At 46.5% G+C, this 16,106-nt stretch overlaps 1 protein-coding gene across 1 annotated transcript; it reads left to right on the top strand.

Annotated features, from left to right (window-relative positions):
• Window positions 1-4,852: 4,852 nt before the first annotated feature.
• On the top strand, window positions 4,853-13,531 carry LOC122540117 (left-right determination factor 2-like). Its single transcript, XM_043675429.2, has 4 exons — window positions 4,853-5,135; window positions 8,664-8,907; window positions 9,859-10,095; window positions 13,201-13,531. The coding sequence occupies exons 1-4, from the start codon at window positions 4,853-4,855 to the stop codon at window positions 13,529-13,531; spliced, it is 1,095 nt and encodes a 364-aa protein (XP_043531364.2).
• Window positions 13,532-16,106: the final 2,575 nt, after the last annotated feature.

Genomic DNA, 16,106 nt, shown 5'->3' with positions numbered 1-16,106 from the left:
ATTGGACACCTTAAAGCCAGAGGGGGGGTTGATTATCATAGAGTCATAGAGATGTACAGCACAGAAACAGACCTTTCGGTCCAACCCGTCCATGCCGACCAGATACCCCAACCCAATCTAGTCCCACCTGCCAGCACCCGGCCCATATCCCTCCAAACCCTTCCTATTCATATACCCATCCAAATGCCTTTTATATGTTGCAATTGTACCAGCCTCCACCACTTCCTCTGGCAACTCATTCCATACACGTACCACCCTCTGCGTGAAAAAGTTGCCCCTTAGGTTTCTTTTATATCTTTCCCCTCTCACCCTAAACCTATGTTCTCTAGGGAAGAGACTTTATGTATTTATCCTATCCATTCCCCTCATAATTTTATAAACCTCTATAAGGTCATCCCACAGCCTCCAACGGTCCAGGAAAAACAGCCCTAGCTTATTCAATCTCTCCCTATAGCTCAAATCCCCCAACCCTGGCAACATCCTTGTAAAACTTTTCTGAACCCGGTCAAGTTTCACAACGTCTTTCCGATAGGAAGGAGTCTGGAATTGCACGCAATATTTCAACAGTGGCCTAACCAATGTTGAAAATGTGTTACTGGAAAAGCGCAGCAGGTCAGGCAGCATCCAGGGAACAGGAGAATCGATGTTTCGGGCATAAGCCCTTCTTCAGGAACCATCTAACCAATGTTGCAACATGACCTCCCAATTCCTGTACTCAATACTCTGACCAATAAAGGAAGGCATACCAAACGCTGCCTTCACTATCCTATCTACCTGTGACTCCACTTTCAAGGAGCTATGAACCTGCACTCCAAGGTCTCTTTGTTCAGCAGCACTCCTTCGGACCTTACCATTAAGTGTATAAGTCCTGCTAAGATTTGCTTTCCCAGAATGCAGCACCTCACATTTATCTTGTCAGGCCAGGGAATTGAGGGTTATTGAGAGTGAGCAGGAGTGTGGAATTTAAGGCTCAAGCATGATCTTATTAAAAGGCAGAGCAGGCTCGAGGGGCCGAATGGCCTAATTCTGCTTCTGGTTTGGTTTATTCTAACTGAGATTCAGCTGCTAACCCACTGACTAAACCTAGACAGTTTTGGCTACTCCTCACCCACATCCTAGCTGAACATTGTATACCGATTATCCACCAGTTGAATAAGCCATCTAATTTAGCTCCTTAACCTGGTTTACCCGCTGCCAAGTGCTGAATAAATTTGCATGCTGTTTTGTCTGTGAAATTGTACCCCAACAGCGAGGAATCAGGACTCAATCAACCCTTGTCTCAGTGAGTATCACCAAAATGTAAGAGGGCCGTAGATCTAGGTCCCACACCAAAGAGACATGCCAGCAGTGTCCATTCAGTCCTGAGGGAGTGCTGGACTCTCAGATAAGCTGCTCCCATTTATGAAATGCTACACCTTGGCTCCACCAATCCCTGAGGTAGACACAAGCATTCCCAAAGGATTAATTAAAGGAGAGCAGGAATGCTCTGCCTCGATTTGCTGGCCAACTTGGAGCCCTCAATTAGCATCCCCATTATAATTGAAAATATCCATGTAAACATGTCACACTATTCCACCACAAGTGGCATCATTTGCGGGTCTCCCAATTCATAGACTCTCAGAATCCCTACAGTGTGGAAACAGGCTGTTTGGCCCATCGAGTTCACACTGATCCTCGGAACAGCATCCCACCCTGACCCACCCTGCACTCCCCATGGCTAACCCACCCAATGGCAAGTCCCCGGACACTATGAATAATTTAGCATGGCCAAACCACCCTAATCTGCAAGTCTTTGGACTCTGAGAGGAAACCCACACAGACACCGTGAGAATATGCAAACTCCACACAGACAGTCGCCCGACACTCGAATCGAACTTGAGTCCCTGGCAACTGGAATTCCTCAACTGATACTGCAGACAAATATCTATCCTCTACCTAGCTGCCCTGTAAACTTATGCTTAAATTTATAAACTAATTTAAACTAGAAGCATTTATTTGCACCTAATGACAGGTGTGGCAGCCTATATAGTGATGTACATAAGGAGATACGACAGAAAGATTGGTCATAGAGGTAAGTTTTAAGGAGCATATTGACTGAGAGATGGATGGGTTTGGGGAGGGAATTAGGAGCCAGGCACCATTGTGATTGGCGGAATGATTAAAATTAGGTGTGCAATGTTGTTATTCCTCATTCTCAGGTGTACGTTTCTAAAGTCTCTTTTCCAATCGTGCCAGTGCCTTGTACTCATACATTTCTTATCCACTGCCTGCAGTAGATAATTTGCCTATATTCATTATCTGATATATTTCCGTCACTGCACAACATGACAGTCTGACCTTCATAAATAGTGAAATTTACATTCTATAAGTGATTAGAATTGCCTGGATTTAGATAGCGACCAACTACATAGCTGACCGCAGGGTAAGAGTGAGCTGATAGCACTCACTCTGCTTATTCCTGTCAAGAACACAAGAAGTCAAATTTTCTTGCAGATTTTGTATTATTCAAGTCAAGTGCTTGGTTACTTTCTTTAAAAAATTTTGTTCGGAGTAAAAGGAACAAGTGCATAAGAACATTATTGAACCATTCGGCCCCTCAGTAACTTAATGCTTGATCTTCCATCTCAACTGCACCCATCCACACTGTCACCCTCTCCCTTAATTCCTTCAGTAAAAACACATATATGAGAGTCATAGAGGCTTACAGCATGGAAACAGGCCCTTTGGCCATCCTTGTTCATGTTGCCCTCTTGTGTCTTTTTCTCTTTGTCTTTGTCTATGACACTTTGATTATAAATTCTGTGTCCTACGATCCTGCCCCACTAGCTACCTGACAAAGGAGCAGTGCTCTGAAAGGTTGTACCTCCAAGCAAACTTGTTGGACTATAACCTGAAGTTGTGCGATTTTGACCTTGTCCACCTCAGTCCAACGTCGGCACCTCCACATGTTTGTTTATTGACTGAGCATCCATTGAGAATTCCCGAATGCGAAGCCGTATAGCTGGTCCTGACATGATTAATTTTGAATTAAACTAGAGGCCCTTTTTCTTGTAACCCTGCAGCTAGGATTTGTTTCCATTTGCAACAGAGCTTCCTGAATAATAATTGTATTGGAGTCTTGTTCGTTGCTAATTTCAAGGTTTGTCACTGTGAACCTGACCTGGTGACTCACCTTCCAGAAGGGGACAGATGGATTGTAGTCACAAGGGCAAACTGTGTTGCCACCCCACTCCTGCCCAAATTGAGGATTAGTTGGGTGGGGGCTGGCTCCATCAATGTTGGCGCTGCCACTTCACATTCTCCTGCCTTTCCAGTCAGTCCCATCTGGTCAGCGGAGATTCTTGTGACCTTTTTACTCAGGCCTCAGGGGTATTTGAAATTCCCAATCCCAACTGAGTGCCAAGTCCATGGTCTTCCATCACTTTTGTGTCTCTAGCTCCTGGTCTGGCAACGTCTCCGTTTTAAAATTCTGACTCATGTCCTCAAGTCCCTTCGTCGCCTCAATCCTCCTTATCCTTGTAATGTCTGCCAGCCCACATCCCCATCCCAAACCCACATTGCCTCCATCACCTCCAACCTCCAAACTATTGGTGCTCCTCCAGTTCTGGCCTCTTGAGCATCCTCCAATTTTGACCCTTCAGTTTGAGGGGGTCTTCAGTCGTCCAGGCCCTGACCTCTGGAGTTCCCTCCCTACAGCTCACCAACTTTCTACACCTCTGTCCTCCAGTAAGATGCTAACCTCAAAATTTAGCTTTTGGTTGCTTGCCTCCTAATTGCATCATCGTTAGGTGATGCAATTTTGTTTTGTCTGATTTACACTCTTGTTAAGGGCCTTGGGGGAGTGATGATTCACCATGTTAGAGATGCTATATTAATGTGGATTGTTGTTGGTTTGACACACGGCCTACCAGCGACACAACCTAGGCGAGTCCACAAGTCAGTAAAGAGCGTCCTTTACCACCTCCTTGCCCCACAGCTAAAATCTGAAAAATAGCTGGCAGTACTCAGCAGGTCAGGCAGCATCTGAGGAGGGAGAAATGGATGGAATCATTCAGATTAATGACCATCCAGTAGCCTTGAGTTTTAGTTTCCTTTCAGATGGCATCAATGTTTTACTCTTGCATCACTTTGAGTCATAGAGACGTCAGCATGGAAACAGACCCTTGGGTCCAACTCGTCCATGCTGACCAGATATCCCAACCTAATCTAGTCCAGCACTTGGCCCATATCCCTCTGAACCCTTCCTATTCATATACCCACCCAGATGCCTTTTAAATGCTGTAATTGTACCAGCCTCCACCACTTCCTCTGGCAGCTCATTCCACACTCTCTTTGATAAGAGAAGGGGAAAAAAAAAGTCACCTTAATGGAGAATGATTGCTTATTTTTAAAGAAAAAGCTTTAAAAAAACATCGGGGGGCATTTTAAAAATAAATCTGTTTGAGAATTCAGCCTGGTTAATCTTCTTCAGTGAAAATTTGAACAGAGGCATGTGATTAAGTTAATACTGAAGGATCTTCACAGAGAAGGTGAGAACTGTCAATCATTGGGTTTTAAGTGGGCAGTGTTGCGATGTTAAGTCTCCTGGCTCTTTGATGTCCCAGAGTCTCCTTTCAGTTTTTGTGTATCCACTGCTGTCTAGACTAGAGAGCACCCGCCCTTTAAAGGCCAGCGCACCCTGCTCTCGCTCAGTCAGTCAGTGTCCAAATCCAACACTGAGTCTGTGCATCTCAGGAGCTGTGCCAGATTAGGCTGAGGTGGGGGGAAGTCCGCTCTCTCTCTCTCTCTCTCTCTCTACAGTGCTTAAAGGACAGTCCTGCTCAGTTTGAATAGGATGGTCAAAGGCTGGACAATGTTATCCTTCGGAATGTTGCTCGGCTGTGTCCTGTGGCCAGTGCTAGCTGATGGGAATCAACATCACCAACATGTCGAGGAGGTCAAAGCTGCCATGCTCAGGAAACTGGGACTGACCGAGGCTCCACGCCTCATGAAGAGAGACCTGGAGAACACTGTGGTGCCGGCCCATGTCAGGAACAAATACATCTCCATGCTGAAACTGTACAAGGACAAGGAGAGGAAGCGCAGAGCCCTGCCCAGTTTGGCTGGCATCTTACGGGGGGTGCCAGGAAATTCCGGTAAATTGTCTCTAATTACTTGTATGCTATACCCTGCCTCTGCCATCGTCCCTTTATCCAGTAGGGGCCCACTGGTGAAGGGAGGGTTGACTCAGCTTTGCAAATGACAACGCCTGATTATTTATATTCCCCCCCACTTAAGAAGTTGCAAGAAACGCAGCAGCAGGTCTGTGCACAGCAAGATCCCAGGCCAATAGCAATTTGACTCGGGGCTGGGAGAAATGCCAAAAATTAAACGTATTGCGAAGGAATACCGGGGAGAGCCTTAAAACAAAAAAAAAGTTGCTGGAAAAGCTCAGCAGGTCTGGCAGCATCTGTGGAGAGAGGTCAAGGGTGAAGGTTTCGGGTCTGGTGACCCTTCCTCAGAGTTGATAATAGCGAGGAAAAAGTCAAGTTAGGTAGGGTGAGGGAAAACGATAGGTGAGGAAAGAGCCCAGGGAGAGAGAAGAGTAGTTGGACAGACAAAGGAGAGTCTTTCTAAGAATTTTCTACATCCACCTAATCAGGCAAAGCTCATCTGAAAGACCGCATCTCCCGATATGTGTAGCACTCCGTCTGTATTGCACCTTTAGGGATTTGAAATCCCTGACCAGAGTTAATGTGTGCACTCTTGGAGAGGGAAGTGTATGCTGAAAGTTTGCAACCTTAGGTTGAGAAGCTGAGCAGTACAGAACTGAGGGTGCTCAATTTCACCCTGTTCTTTAGTGTAGCACAGCTCCCCAGCTGAGATAGCTGATCTTGTAACCTTTAAGAGCAATTTTTTCCCCAGGTTGTCAATGTCCTGAGTTGATTTAAATTGTCACTTGCAGTAACAGTGTTGAGAGTGTGGTGCTGGAAAAGCACAGCAGGTCAGGCAGCATCCGAGGAGCAGGAGAATCGACGTTTCGGGCCAGAGCCCTTCATCAGGAGTAAGGGCTTTTGCCCGAAACGTTGATTCTCCTGCTCCTCGGATGCTGCTTGACCCGCTGCGCTTTTCCAGCAACACACTGTCAACACTGATCTCCAGCATCTGCAGTCCTCACTTTCTCCTAGTTGCAGTAACAGGTTCACACTTGAATGTTAAAATGCATTTAGCCCCATCTTTCTGCTGCTTCGGGTAATTCTAGGCTGTACCTAACAACAAGGTTTCATTTTTATTGCATTCTGATCAAATTGCCCAGAAAATTTGTCAACTGAATGAAGCCTCCACTGGTGAAAGTTAAAAGTCTGGTTCATCCCAGTCCAACACCAGTACCTCCACATCATGTCCTCTGGTGAAGAGAGAGTTGATTCATGTGGGACTGGGAATCTGTGTAGTAATCTCCTGCTATCCCACCCCAGCTCACTTCAGAACACTCAGTCTAGGCTTCACAGAGTTTATTTTCTTGTCAGTTGTTGTTGTTGTTGCCATGTGTAAATCTAATCAGTTACTAATAAACGTGTCCCACACGCCCAGCCTCAACCTTGTCTGAAAAGGCTTTACAATGATAGCTGCAAATTGTTAGTGATTCACACAGACTGACCGCATTACAAAGGCTTCAGCACTGTCTGGGAATGCACAGTGAACACCCAGATTTTAACATGATGAAGTCTTCAGGACAGGAGGCTGGAACAATAAAAGCCAGAAACAAGATTATGGCCTGCCTGTCTCTTTCTCCATGTAACAGAAGGAGATCCATGGGCCCATTAAAAGCCTGTGTAGGCTCTTGAGAAGAAATATCCAATTTGTCCCATTCCCCTTTGGTACTCCTCAATCTGATTCACCATTGAAAGTTGTCATTCAATTTGCTTCCTCCACTTGCAATCCCAATCATACGAATTTGCTGAATAAGAAAATGCTCTTTTTTTAATTCATTCATGAGATGTGGGTGTCACTGGCTGGGCCAGCGTTTATTACCCATCCCTAATTGCCCTATGAGAAGGTGATGGTGAGCTGTACTCTTAAACTGCTCCACTCCATGTGCTGTAGGTAGACCCATAATAGAGTCACAGAGTAATACAGTGTGGAAACAGGCCCTTTGGCCCACACTGGTCCATGCTGTCCATGACAACTCAGCTAGTTCCAATTGTCTGTGTTTGGTCCATATCCCTCTAAACCTTCCCCATCCATGTACCTATCCAAATGTTCTTAAATGTTGCTATTGTAGCTGCCTCAGCCACTTCCTCTGGCAGCCCATTCCATACATGCACCACTCTCTGTGTGAAGATGTTGCCCCTCAGGTCCTTCTTAAATCTTCCCCCTCTCACCTTAAAATCATGTTGTTAGGGAGGGAATTCCAGGATTTCAGTGACACGAAGGAATGCCGATATATTCCCAAGTTAGGATGGTGAGTGCCCTTGGAGGGGAACTTGCAGATGGTGGTGCCCCCATCTATCTGCTGCCCTGGAAGTGGTTCTGAGTTAGTTTAGTAGGCACTGACTGGGAATCTTTGGTGTATTTTAATAAGTCTCTGTATCCAACCGTCACTGCTTTGTGAAGAGCAAACTCAGTTTCTCAACACAACTAAAATCCCTCGATGCTATCATTCTATAAATCCTTTCTGGACCCTCTGTAAATCTTTCCCAGTTGGGATTCCAGTTGTAAATCAACCTGTGATATACTGCTCCAGCTTTGAGTTGCTTTTATAGTCTGTGCCTCTGTTAATAAAACCATGAATCACAGAATCCCTACAGTATGGAAAGAGGCCATTAAGTCTGCACCAACCCTCTGAAGAGCATTCCGACTGCACCCAGCTCCCCATCCTGTCCTTGTAACCCCATATTTCCCACGGTCAATCCATCTAACCTGTACATCTTTGGACTGTGGAAGGAAACCCACACAAACACAGAGAGAATGTGCAAACTCCACACAAACACTCGAGTGTGGAATCGAACCCAGGTCCCTGGCGCTGTGAGGTAGCAGTGCTGACCGCTGAGCCACTGTGCCACTCGAAATCCTATCTTCTTTTGTCTTTGTACTGCCTACTCCGCTCGTCCTGCCTCCTTCAGTGGTTAGTGAAAATGGTCTCAACCCCAGGTCACTCTGTTCCTCACCCACTTTTCAAACTGTACCACCCCATTATAAACAAGGGATGAAGGCTGTGGAAACTGGAGAAGGGCTAGCACGGTGGCTCAGTGGTTAGCACTGCTGCCTCACAGCACCAGGGACCCGGGTTCGATTCCAGCCTCGGGTGACTGTCTGTGTGGAGTTTGCACATTCTCCCTGTGTCTATGTGGGTTTCCTCCGAGTGCTCTGATTTCCTTCCACAATCCAAGGATGTGCAGGTCAGGTGGATTGGCTGTGCTAAATTCCCTATAATGTTCTGGGATATGTGGGTTAATCATGGGAAATATAAGGTAGGGGAGTGGGTCTGGGTGGGATGCTCTTCAGAGGGTCAGTGTGGACCTGGTTCCACATTATTGGGATTCTATGATTCACGAAAGATTCAGATCAGTCACGTGTTGGGATTTGATGGGGATGGCAGAACGAGCGTGAGGGGGCTGAATGACCTGTTCTAGCTTGTTTTGATATTGCCTTGTTTCATGTTGCTATGCTCTTTGCCTGTCCAGATACAAGAGGAGACATACTCTATTCAGACCCTGCCAGGCAGACCCTGGTCTTTGATATGAAGGGGCTGATCCCTGAGAACAGCGAGGTGACCATGGCAGAGCTCAAGCTCTTCAAGAAAGGCGTTCACAAGGAAGATCTGCCCCCCAGGAGGCACAGTCGGCCGGTCAACAACGCCAGGGTCAGCGTGCACTGGGTCAGGATTCTGTCGGATGGCAGCAACAGGACCTCACTCGTAGACTCCAGGTAAAAACAACACTTATTTCCTGTCTTTCCCTCCTACCTGTCTGTTCTGTCACACTTGGATATCACTTCCTATCCCTCGAAGGAGCCATTGAAGGGCAGACTGAGAGTGGTGCCCTCTAAATCCCTAGAATGTGGAACCAGGCCATTTGGCCTATCAAGTCCATACTAACCCTCCAAAGAGCATCTTACCCACTACCCCCTCCAACCCTGCATTCCCCATGGCTAATCCACCTAGCTGTACGTCCCTGGGCATTATGGGAAATTTAGCATGGCCAATCCACCTAACCTGCACATCTTTGGACCATGGGAGGAAATCCACACAGTCATGGAGAGAATGTGCAAACTCCATACAGACTGAGGGTGGAATTGAACCCAGGTCCCTGTCCCTATGAGGCAGCGGTGCTGACCACTGAGCCACCCTCTGCTGGTGTGGATTGTGGAAAGAAGCAGGCAGAAAAAGGACCACAGTCCATCCAGATCTCCTTTTATCACTCTGATATTCACTCCATCCAACAATAATGGAATTGTTGATGAGACACAGTGATTAATCTCATTTATCAGGTAATCTAGAACTGAGCCAGACATGAGGTGAGGAAATCTCCCAGTAGTGAGGAGATAGGAGAAATGTGCCCAAGGTCACAAGTACTTCCCAAGCCCTCTAAACATCATACACGTTCAATGTTCAAATTATATATGTACAGGTTCCTAAAAAATATTATAATCTGGGAAGGAATCTTATCTCATTCACATTTGAAAGAATCAGTGAATAGCATACTTTTGGCTGTAACTTCTATGCAACCATGTCCGATATCTCCATGAAGACCATATTTTGGAGATGGACAAAAGGCTCCCGGAAGTGCCATTCCTGCAGATTTATGTTGGATTGAAGTGCTGGCTTCTAAGTGTGAATGTAATGCAGTAACACTGTCCTCTCCCCCACCCCCGTGACAGGCTGGTCCCCATTCTCGACTCTGGCTGGAAAATGTTCGACGTCACCCAGGCCGTACACTACTGGCAGAACACTGGGGAGAAGGTGATGTACCTAGAGGTCTGGATAGAAGCCGAGCGACCAGGAAGGCATGCGGCTGAGCTGGCCAGGTTCGTCTCCTTCACCTCCCAGGGGCCAGCCGACCAGGACCTGCGAAAGCCTGAGCTTGTCCTCTACACCCTCAACTTCAGCGAGTATGGGTAAGGCTCCCTCCACCGAGTTCACCTCATCCAAGATCACAGCATAAAGCTCTGTGGGGTTATCGCATGGATTATAGACTTATGGAGTTATACAGCACAGAAACAGACTCTCCGTTCAATTCCTTCCTGCCGACCAGATCTTCTAAATTAATTTAGTCCCATATGCCTACACTTGGCCCATATCCCTCCAAACCCTTCCTATTCATATACCCATCCAGATGCCTTTTAAATGTTGCAATTGTACCAGCCTCCAGCACTTCCTCTGGCAGCTCATTTTCATACACACGCTGCTCTCTACTTGAAAAAGTTTCCCCTTTAAAATCTTTCACCTCTAATCCTAAACCTATGCCCTCTAGTTTTGGACTCCCCATCCCAGAGAAAGAATCTTCTCTAATAACCCTGTCCATGGCCCCTCATGATTTTATAAACCTCTATAAGGTCACCCCTCAGCCTCTGATGCTCCAGGGAAAACAGCCCCAGCCTGTTCAGCCTCTCCCTATAGCTCAAATCCTCCAACCCTGGCAACAACCTTGTAAGTCCTTTCTGAACCCAGTCACGTTTCACAACATCCTTCCTATAGCAGGGAGACCAGAATTGAGCACAGTACTCCAAAAGTAGCTTAACCAATGCCCCATATAGCCACCACATGACCTGCCAACTCCTGTACTCAATGAACAGACCAATAAGTGTACCAAACCTTTTTCACCTGTCTACTTGCAACTCCAATTTGAGGGAGGGAACATTGACGCAGAACAAGATCTCTGTGTCGAGCAGCACTGCCTAGGAGCTCACACTTAACCTTGTCCTGATTTGCCTTTCCAAAATGCAGCTCCTCACATTTGTCTAAATTAAACTCCAGCTGTCAGTCCTTGGCCCATCTGATCAAGGTAATGTTGCACTCTGAGGTAACCTTCATTACTCTCCACTGCGCAACCAATTTTGGAGTCATCACATGACCTCCTACCATGGGTTGGCGCCCTCTCCATATCCCCAACGACCAATTGGAAACGCGATCAATTCACATCTCCCGAGTGGGGTCACTTTCACTCTTTGTTTCCTGTCAGCATGAGTGGCCCGGTGGCTCAGTGGTTAGCACTGCTGCCCCCCAGCTCTGGGAACCTGGGTTCAATTCAAGCCCCAGGTAACTATCTGTGAGTCTTCTTAGTTTGTAATTCCTGCAGGCTCCAGGTCAGTCCGGGAGGATTGGCAAATGGAATGTTGGCCTTGATTTCAAAGGGAATGGAGTATAAGAGCAGGGAGGTCTTGCTAAATCTATACCAGACCACAGCTGGAATACCATGAAGGTCCTTATCTAATGAATGAAATGCTGGCATTGAGGCAGTCCAGAGAAAGGCTGTTAGATATGGAGGGACTGTCTTGTGGCTGAATATTCATTGGAATGTATGAGAGGGAGAGTTGGCCTAATTGAAATGAATTAGATTCTTAGAAGAACTGACAGGGGGGATATGGAAAGGTTGCTTCTCCATGTGAAAAAGGCTGGGACCAGAGGGCAATTATCTCAGAATAAGGGAGAGGAGGAGGAATTTCTTTTCTTGGAGGGCAGTGAATCTGTGGAATTCTTTACTGCTGAGGGCTCGAGAGGTCGGGTCATTGAGGATATTCAAGGCTGAGATAGTATTTTAAACAGTAAGGAATCAGGGTAATGGGGACCAAGTGGAGTTCAGAATTGCCACCTTTGCCATGGGGTGGGTCTGGGTGGGATGCTCTTCAGGCGGTTGGTATGGTCTCAAAGTGGGGATTATATAATTTAATGATCTCAGTGAGTGGTGGAGCAGACTCGATGGGCTGAATGGCCTACTACTGTTCCTGAGTCATGATTTGGAAGTGCTGGTGTTGGACTGGGGTGTACAAAGTTAAAAATCACACAACTCCACGTTGATAGTCCCAACAGGTTTATTTGGAAGCACTAGCTTTAGGACCACCTGATGAAGGAGCAGCGCTCCGAAAGCTAGTGCTTCCGAATAAACCCGTTGGACTATAATGTGGTGTTGTGTGATTTTTAAATTTGTAATCTCTGAGTGTTTGTGTAAATCCTAGTAAACAGAGACTAGTCAACAAGTCAAGTTTGGATAACAATGTTAATGCGAAAGTACAGGTTAATATTAATGTATAGGTATAAGTGTGTGATTACTGCTGGTGTCTATGATTATAAAGTGTGCAGATAATAGTGTACAAGCTCTGAGCATATTTGTGTTTCACACATGCGTTGAGAACAGCAGCATAGGGGAGTCTGACAGGTATAGAGTTGAAAGACTCTTTGCTCAGAAAGGGCCCAAAATGTCACGCTGACCTGGATTTCACTGTGTGCTTTCTCCCATAGCAGATTTGGCTCAGACTAAATCCAGGAACTCCTAGTTACATCCTCGTCAAGTACGTTACACTGTTGGCTGCAACTGTGCGGGGGTGGAGAGTGAGAGGGCTAGATGGAGGGGCAGGGGGTAAGAGACACAGAATAAGGGGCAGAGGAATCAGAAACTGAGGGATGGGAGTCAGGGACTTTAGGGGAAAGGATGTTGAATAGCACTGGTTGGAATCATTTCCTTGACAGTATTCACAGGGAGCAGTCAGTGCAGGTATTTGTGTGGTGTGTTGTGCTGGGAGGGAGAACCATTTTGCTTTCCTTTGTGTGTTGGAGCAGTGTCATTGTGACATCAGTGACTGGCAATTCAGAAACGGTGTGCTCAAATCCATGGGAATGGTCATAAGGCCTAACCCCATTCGGGGAATAACCTTCAGGAAAGGAAACTTGTCCCCCTTTACCCCTTGTCTAGACTTAACAAATGTCAGCTTTGATCTGGCCTCCGAGCAATCTTAAAGTGCAATTGGAAATGGGCATTAAATAGTGGCTTTGCAGGGAATGTCCACATCCCATAATTAATTCATAAGTTGTGGGATCAGGTCATTCAGCCCATTGAGTCTACTCTGCCATTCAATGAGATGCGATATGAAAATAAGTGTCAACACACACACAACTAATGTTCTTTCCATGAACTGCCACTAAACGTGACATCACTGTTTAAGTCACCCTGTTGTAAAATTACTGACGTTTTTTTAACAAACCTGCTCTTGTCCTTTTCTTTGTAGAGCTGCTGGGGACTGTGGTGGAGGCCGGGCCCGAAGGAGTGGATCCTGCTGTAGGCAGGAATACTTCATCAACTTCAGGGAGCTGACCTGGACCCAGTACTGGATCATCGAGCCCCCTGGTTACCAGGCCTTCCACTGTGTGGGGGGCTGCAAGCAGCCACAGTGGCCCTTCGACTACGGAGAGAGGAGCTGTGCAGTGGAGGAGAGTGCCTCGCTGCCTGTGATGTACCTGGTGAAGAAAGGAGACTACACAGAGATCGAAGTGGCTGAGTTCCCCAACATGATCGTTGAGAAATGCAGCTGCTCTATGGATAATATCTCAATGATATAACAGGGACCGCTGGGGGCCAACAGGGCGCTGTGAGCTTGCTCGTGTCCTTTTCTTTGGTTCCCCCATTCCATGAAGGGCTGCAGCTCAGCTTGGTGCGGTGTCTGGAGTTATGAGTAGGCCCAGACCACGAGTCATGAGTAAACCCAGGTCAGGAGTCACGTGTAGGCCCAGACCTGGAGTCACATGTAGGCCCAGACCTGGAGTCACATGTAGGCCCAGACCTGGAGTCACGTGTAGGCGCAGACTTGGAATCACGTGTAGGCCCAGACGTGGAGTCACTTGTAGGCCCAGACCTGGAGTCATGTGTAGGCCCAGACCTGGAGTCATGTGTAGGCCCAGACCAGGAGTCACGTGCTCGCACAAACCTTTCCGATAAGCAAGCATCCTTTCTGACACGCTGAGTTTTTAAATCGAGCAGTTTGACGGTCAGTCTTCCTGAAAGCCATCATAAATTAGTCATAACGCCCTTATGTTTTTTACATATCCCAGATTTAAATTCTCAATCTGCCACATTGTGAGCTGGACTCTCCTTTACCTGGTACCTGGACGCAGTAGCAGAACCACTGCACAGCCCAGCCTCATGACCCTGCTCCTGCACCAGTTATCAGGATAGGCAGTAAAGACAGCACTGTACGATATGTCTGAGTTCTAACGTACGTGCCCCGTTTGATCAGAGAGCAACCAGAACATTATAAAAGCACTTAAATCATATCAGGATCATTTAAAAGAAGTATCTTTTGTCACTTGGCAAGGATTTGAGAGGGGAAAGGAGAGAGGCATTGACCTTTCTGAGGGTTACAAGGATCATACAATCATGGATCCTATGTCCCTTCTTCTGCTCCTGGACAATTGAGGGGAAGGATCACACAATTGGACAATGTGGGCCCAGAAATTGTGGCCTGTCAGTTAAAACTGTATGAAAGCTGAGGATTCCACGGTGATGTTTATCAGAGAGACAATTCTGCTGCTTTGTGGTGGGAAATATTCCCTGTGTACGGAATCCTGCCTCTCGTTCATTGTGACTCTGTCGAGATTCCAAAACGTGTATGATATTTGTAAATAAAAAATGAAATAAAACTATATATTGAGGTAATCCCAGTGGGGAGTGTGACGCTGCTCTTTATCATTTCGTTGGTACATTTATCCTCAAAGAAATCATGGATTTAAGTCCCATCCTCGAGACCTCAGCACCTGATGCAGTACTGAGGGAGTCAAAAAGGGGACCCAACAATAAACTTCAAAAGTGAAGTAGATAATTTCTGGAAGATGTTAAGATTTGCAGATTTAAAATAGTCATACCGCGCAAGTAGATCTCTCAGTCTGAATCAATCCATGATGACCAGATTTCCCAGACTAAACTAATCCTATTTGTTCATACTTGGCCTATATCACTGTAATCCTTTCCTAATCATCTACCTGTCCAAATGTCTTTTAAATGTTGTAACTGTACCTGCATCTACCACTTCCTCTGGCAATTCATTCCACATTTAAATATTCCTCTTTAAAGTTTATCCTGTCACCATAAACCTATGCCCTCTAGTTTTTAATCCCTCTGCCCGAGGGAAAAGACCTTTGCTATCCACCTTGTCTATTCCCCTCAAGATTTTATGAACTTCCTCAACCTTCTATGCTCCAGGGAAAGAAATCCCAGCTCATCCGGCCTCTCCTTATTGCTCTATTCCTGGTGAAGGGCTTTTGCCCGTAATGTCGATTTTTCCTGCTCCTTGGATGCTGCCTGACCTGTGCTTTTCCAGCACCACTCTAATCTAGACTCTGGTTTCCAGCATCTGGGCAGTGCTTGTTTTTACCTTATTGCTCAAACCCTCCAGTCCTGGTAACATCCTTGTAAATTGCCCAAGAGTGTTCAGGTATGTGTAGGTTAAGCGCATTAGTCAGAGGCAAATGTAGAGTAATAGGGTCGGGGGAATGGGTCTGGCTGGGTTCTTGGGCTTAATGGCCTGTTTACACACAGTGTGTAATGAATCATTTCTGCGCCCTTTCCAGTTTAATAACATCCTTCCTATAGCAGGGTGACCGGAATTGTACACAGGCATTCCAAAAATGGCCTCACCAATCAATGTCCTGCACAACTGACGTCCCAACTCCTAATCTCGATGCACTGACAAATGAAGGCAAATATGAGGAAAACATGACAGGATTGAAGAGTTTTCCAGAGCAAATCATAACATTTACGGTCAAGGCAGTTGAAAGCATGGACACCAACGATGGAATAACTCAAATCAAGATGCTCAGGAGGTAAATGTCAAGCTAGGGAAGGGTGTGGGCCTGAAGGGGATTACAGAGATAGGGAAGGGGAGTGGGTCTGGAGGGGATTACAGAGATAGGGAGGGGAGTGGGCCTGAAGGGGATTACAGAGATAGGGAAGGGTGTGGGCCTGAAGGGGATTACAGAGATAGGGAAGGGGAGTGGGTCTGGAGGGGATTACAGAGATAGGGAAGGGGAGTGGGTCTGGAGGGGATTACAGAGATAGGGAAGGGTGTGGGCCTGTAGGGGATTACAGAGATAGGGAAGGGGAGTGGGTCTGGAGGGGGTTACAGAGATAGGGAGAGGAGTG

This window comes from Chiloscyllium plagiosum, unplaced genomic scaffold (genome assembly GCF_037043375.1).
Source record: "Chiloscyllium plagiosum isolate Xiang-an unplaced genomic scaffold, Cpla_swu_hap1 HiC_scaffold_3, whole genome shotgun sequence".
Taxonomy (NCBI): Eukaryota; Metazoa; Chordata; class Chondrichthyes; order Orectolobiformes; family Hemiscylliidae; genus Chiloscyllium; species Chiloscyllium plagiosum.
This window is presented reverse-complemented; position numbering and strand designations above follow the sequence as displayed.

What these genes read in the sequence shown, in the direction of transcription:
- LOC122540117 (XM_043675429.2), top strand. Translation starts at nt 4,853, where the DNA reads ATGTTATCCTTCGGAATGTTGCTCGGCTGTGTCCTGTGGCCAGTGCTA. An exon ending in GGGGGTGCCAGGAAATTCCG is followed by an intron (nt 5,136 to 8,663) that starts GTAAATTGTCTC and finishes TTGCCTGTCCAG; the next exon opens with ATACAAGAGGAGACATACTC. An exon ending in ACCTCACTCGTAGACTCCAG is followed by an intron (nt 8,908 to 9,858) that starts GTAAAAACAACA and finishes CCCCCGTGACAG; the next exon opens with GCTGGTCCCCATTCTCGACT.